The sequence below is a fragment of the Arachis hypogaea genome, chromosome 19 (assembly GCF_003086295.3).
Source record: "Arachis hypogaea cultivar Tifrunner chromosome 19, arahy.Tifrunner.gnm2.J5K5, whole genome shotgun sequence".
NCBI lineage: Eukaryota > Viridiplantae > Streptophyta > Magnoliopsida > Fabales > Fabaceae > Arachis > Arachis hypogaea.
The window spans coordinates 8,566,614-8,570,414 of NC_092054.1; the positions used below are offsets into that span (position 1 = coordinate 8,566,614).

Genomic DNA, 3,801 nt, shown 5'->3' on the forward strand with positions numbered 1-3,801 from the left:
TGGGGCAATCAATTATAAGATACTGTATATCTATGGTTTGTGATAATGGGGTGTCATCCAGTGTCGTTTTTATCCATATATAACCTTTAATTGGGACCCTTTCTCCTGAGAATCCTACCAGTTCACCGGATGAGGGTTGCATGGCTTTTTCAGATAATTTCATTTTTTGAAAAGTAGAATAGAAAAGAACATCTGCATTACTACCTGGGTCCAGAAGGACTTTTCTTACCAATAGTTCACCTGTTTGGATGGAAATCACCACTGGATAGTCTAAGTTCAGGATGGCCGAAGATATGTCTACCTGGCTGAAGGTGATTTTGAGTCGGTTGTATCCTTGGTGCTTTGTGGTACTGTTCCTTTGATTGTCAGCATTGCACGGTAGTTTCGTTTGCGTGCCGAGCTTGTTTCACCTCCTCTGGCAAATCCTCCGAATATGCAGTTGATGATCCTTTTTGGTGGATTAGGGTTGGACCATCTGTTGTCATCTTTTCCTTCCGAAGTTTGTCGGCGCTCTTCCCCGTCTCGAATGCCTTCCTTTTTTCTTCTTCCTTCAACATATTTGTCTAAGAGGCCTTTCTGGGCTAACCTCTCTAGTAAGTCTTTGGCGATCACACATTCGTCCGTCGTGTGCCTGTATTTCTGATGGAAAGCACAGTGCTTGCTTCTGTCCACAAATCGTTGATCCTGGTAACTTCCTGCTCGGGCTGGAGGTTTTATAATTTTGGCGTTGAGAATCTCTTTGATTATTTTTTCTCTCTTTGTGTTGAATCTGGTATAATTGTCAAATTTTGGGGTGAGCTTGAATGGCTTCCTCAGTTCCTTATTGTTTGGCGACCTTATAGTCTTGTCTTTGTCTTTTCTAGGTTGTTTTCTTTCTGTTCTTTCAGCCTCACGGAGTTCTTCGATCTCCATTTGTCCAGCTGCTCTTTCTCGGAATTCCTCCAGTGTCTTTGGTTTGGTCACCGCGATTGTCTCCCGGAACTTACCGGGTCGGAGGCCGGCCTTAAGGGCGTGTAGGTGGACTGCTGGGTCTAGATCTTGTATTTCCATGGTTGCCTCCGCAAATTTAGTCATGTATTCCTTCAAGCTTTCGTGTTGTCCTTGTCGGATGGTACCAAGGTAATCTGATCCGTGTACGTATATCCTTGAAGCTGCGAAGTAGTCAATGAAGGACCTCGCCAATTCTTCGAATGAGGAGATCGAACCTGCAGATAGTTTAGAAAACCAAAGTAGTGCAGCACCATCAAGATAAGTAGAAAAAGCTCGGCAGAGTATAGGTTCATTGTTAGCGCTGTTAAAAAACATCATAGACTGGAATTTTTTAACATGAGCATGGGGTCACCAATCCCCTTATATGGCTCAAGAGAAGTAGGTAACACGAAATTCTTGGGCATCTGGAAGTTGGTGATCTCTTCAGAGAATGGGTTGTCCAAGGTCAGCTTCTCTTTCGGTGGATTGAGACACAACGGGTTGGTGTTGCCTTGAGCCGAGCCTTTGGAGTTTCCTTTCTCATGCTTTTCAACATTGTTGCGGACGGACAGTTCAGCTATCCTTCAGACTTCCGCCTGAAGTTCAGCGATCTAAGCTAAGAGCTCTGCTTGTGTGGGTTGATGAACCCCGTTATCAGCCATGCCTAAGGGTTGGAGATCCTGTCACAGAAAATAATAAAAAGCTAGATAAAGGAAATAGTGGGGTTAGATAAATCTCGGGCCCCACGGTGGGCGCCAAATGTTCCGTTCCAAATCGACCGAGGTATATGGCTCATTTTCCAACTGCTTGGCATGGGAAGAGCTATACGTCGTTTGAGGAGAATAGTGGAAAATCTCGGCGACACAAAACACAGCGGCGGGAGTACCTGCAAAAAGTACTCTGACGCTCAAGTCAGAAAGAGAGTATTAAGAAGTTAATACTAATAAGAGAGTGGAAGTGTATTTGTGACCTGTCCCTTTCTGAGCTATTTGGTTTGTTTTTATAGACGAGTGAAGTGTTACCTTCCTTCTGCTCGTTCCGATATTTTGGGTTGGACAGCATGTGCCGTTGTTGCTGGTAACCGTCTAGAGATGACGTTTGTGCGTAGTCGTGATCAAGTTGTGTTTTGGTTCTGCTTGCTTGTTTCCGGATTATCTGGTCGGTTTTGATATTGATCTTGTTTCCAAGGTTTATGGGGGTACACGTCACTTACTATAGCTCCTAATTTCACCATGAGACTATCAGATCCAATGATATGTCAAAGGCTAAAAATCCAAATACAGCTAGTTGGGGGTAATCCAAGACTCTAATGCTAAACAGGCCACCTTGCATCACCAAGTCCTCTACCGAGTTCAAGACCATGCTCTTGATCTCAATCTCCCAAACACTACATAAGAGGCATTATTCATGTTCACAGATAATGCTAGAGGGCCAGCAATCATAAACATTCCAAGAATGATCACTATTGATGAACTTTCTTCTATCTTTTCCTTGGAATGGATTACTGATTATAAGAAAGCTTTCCCAAAGGAACAGGTTGATGTTCATACCACAACACTTCCAACTATTACTCATAATAGTGATGGAACGGTGACTACTATTTTCTAGAGACCTGGAATGATCAAGCAAACTTCACTGCGGGGACCATCCTTCAGGAGGATTAATATGATCTCTCCTGTTCAGGTGCAGACAACTCACGATCAATATAATCCACCTGTGCACTTCTATGAGAATGGAAAACCTGTTTAGGTTTCTCATGTAAATGGCCACTTCATTTGGGATGTTGATCCCTCCATTTGTGATTCTGACCATGACTGTGCTAACCAATGGAGTGATACTGATGATGAAGATTATGCCAGGCAGCAGAGGAACAAGAAAAAGAAGAAGAGGTCACTGCAAGCTCCTTGCTCCTATAAAAGGCCCAAGCCCCCTAATGATATAGATGCGGCACTGATGCTCAGAAAGAAAAGACTGTCCTGCAAAGATGCTATGGATTATCTTTATCAGCCAGTCAATACGATCCCATGCATTGCCACTCTCAGATCTTATGAGGAAGAATTTCCACCTTTAGTGACCCAGACTGATGAAAAGAAAATCACTAGAAGGTCATACGTGATTCCTCAATGAATTACTCCACATGGACATCAAGCAACAACTCCTCAAGAGGAAGTACTTAATTGGCACACAGATAATGCAGTTAGCCAAAATAAATTATTACTCCGAATAGATCACACTCTTGATGCTCTCGTGGAAAAAACTAAAGGTCTCTCAACACAACTAGGTTCTGTAGCAGAACAAATTGCTGAACTCAGAGATCGGCTCTCTGCACAGGCTTTTCAACTTGATCAAGAACTCAAGGCCTATATTGATAATAGGTACTTTGGCCTAGAATTCTACAAGAAAAATAGAGAACTGGATCAAGTCAAGGCCCAACTTCGAAAAATTGAGATGGACAGAGGCAAAGTGGCTGTACCTCAAGCACTGGCTATAGATCCATTATCCATGTATCCTAAACCATATCCCTCATATTCGCCCACTCTATTTCCCTCAACATATTCGCCGCCTGAAACCCCAGATTATGAGTCCATTTTCAAATCCACCTATCATTTAGCCAGACAAGCAAACACCAAAAAATCTATCTCTCCCCAAGGGAGTAGTTATTCGTCTCAGCCTTCTCTCCAACCCAAACCTCGTCCTCCTTGGAAACCAGAAAATTTTTTCAAAGAAGATACACCTTTTAATGTCCCTACAAAAGATAAGGGCATCAAAGAAGGATCTCCTACCCCAGGACGGACAATTAATACCCTTGCTATGGATAATCGATCACACAGT

General features: G+C 43.0%; 1 protein-coding gene across 1 annotated transcript; it reads right to left on the reverse strand.

Moving 5' to 3' along the window:
• Window positions 1–297: 297 nt before the first annotated feature.
• On the reverse strand, window positions 298–1,305 carry LOC112777821 (uncharacterized). The gene has a single exon (XM_025822208.1). It carries the CDS (start codon window positions 1,303–1,305, stop codon window positions 298–300), a length of 1,008 nt encoding a protein of 335 aa, XP_025677993.1.
• Between the last annotated feature and the right edge of the window lie 2,496 nt (window positions 1,306–3,801).

Excerpts from the sequence above, each read along its gene's own strand:
- LOC112777821 (XM_025822208.1), bottom strand. The coding sequence starts at position 1,305 with ATGTTTTTTAACAGCGCTAACAATGAACCTATACTCTGCCGAGCTTTT.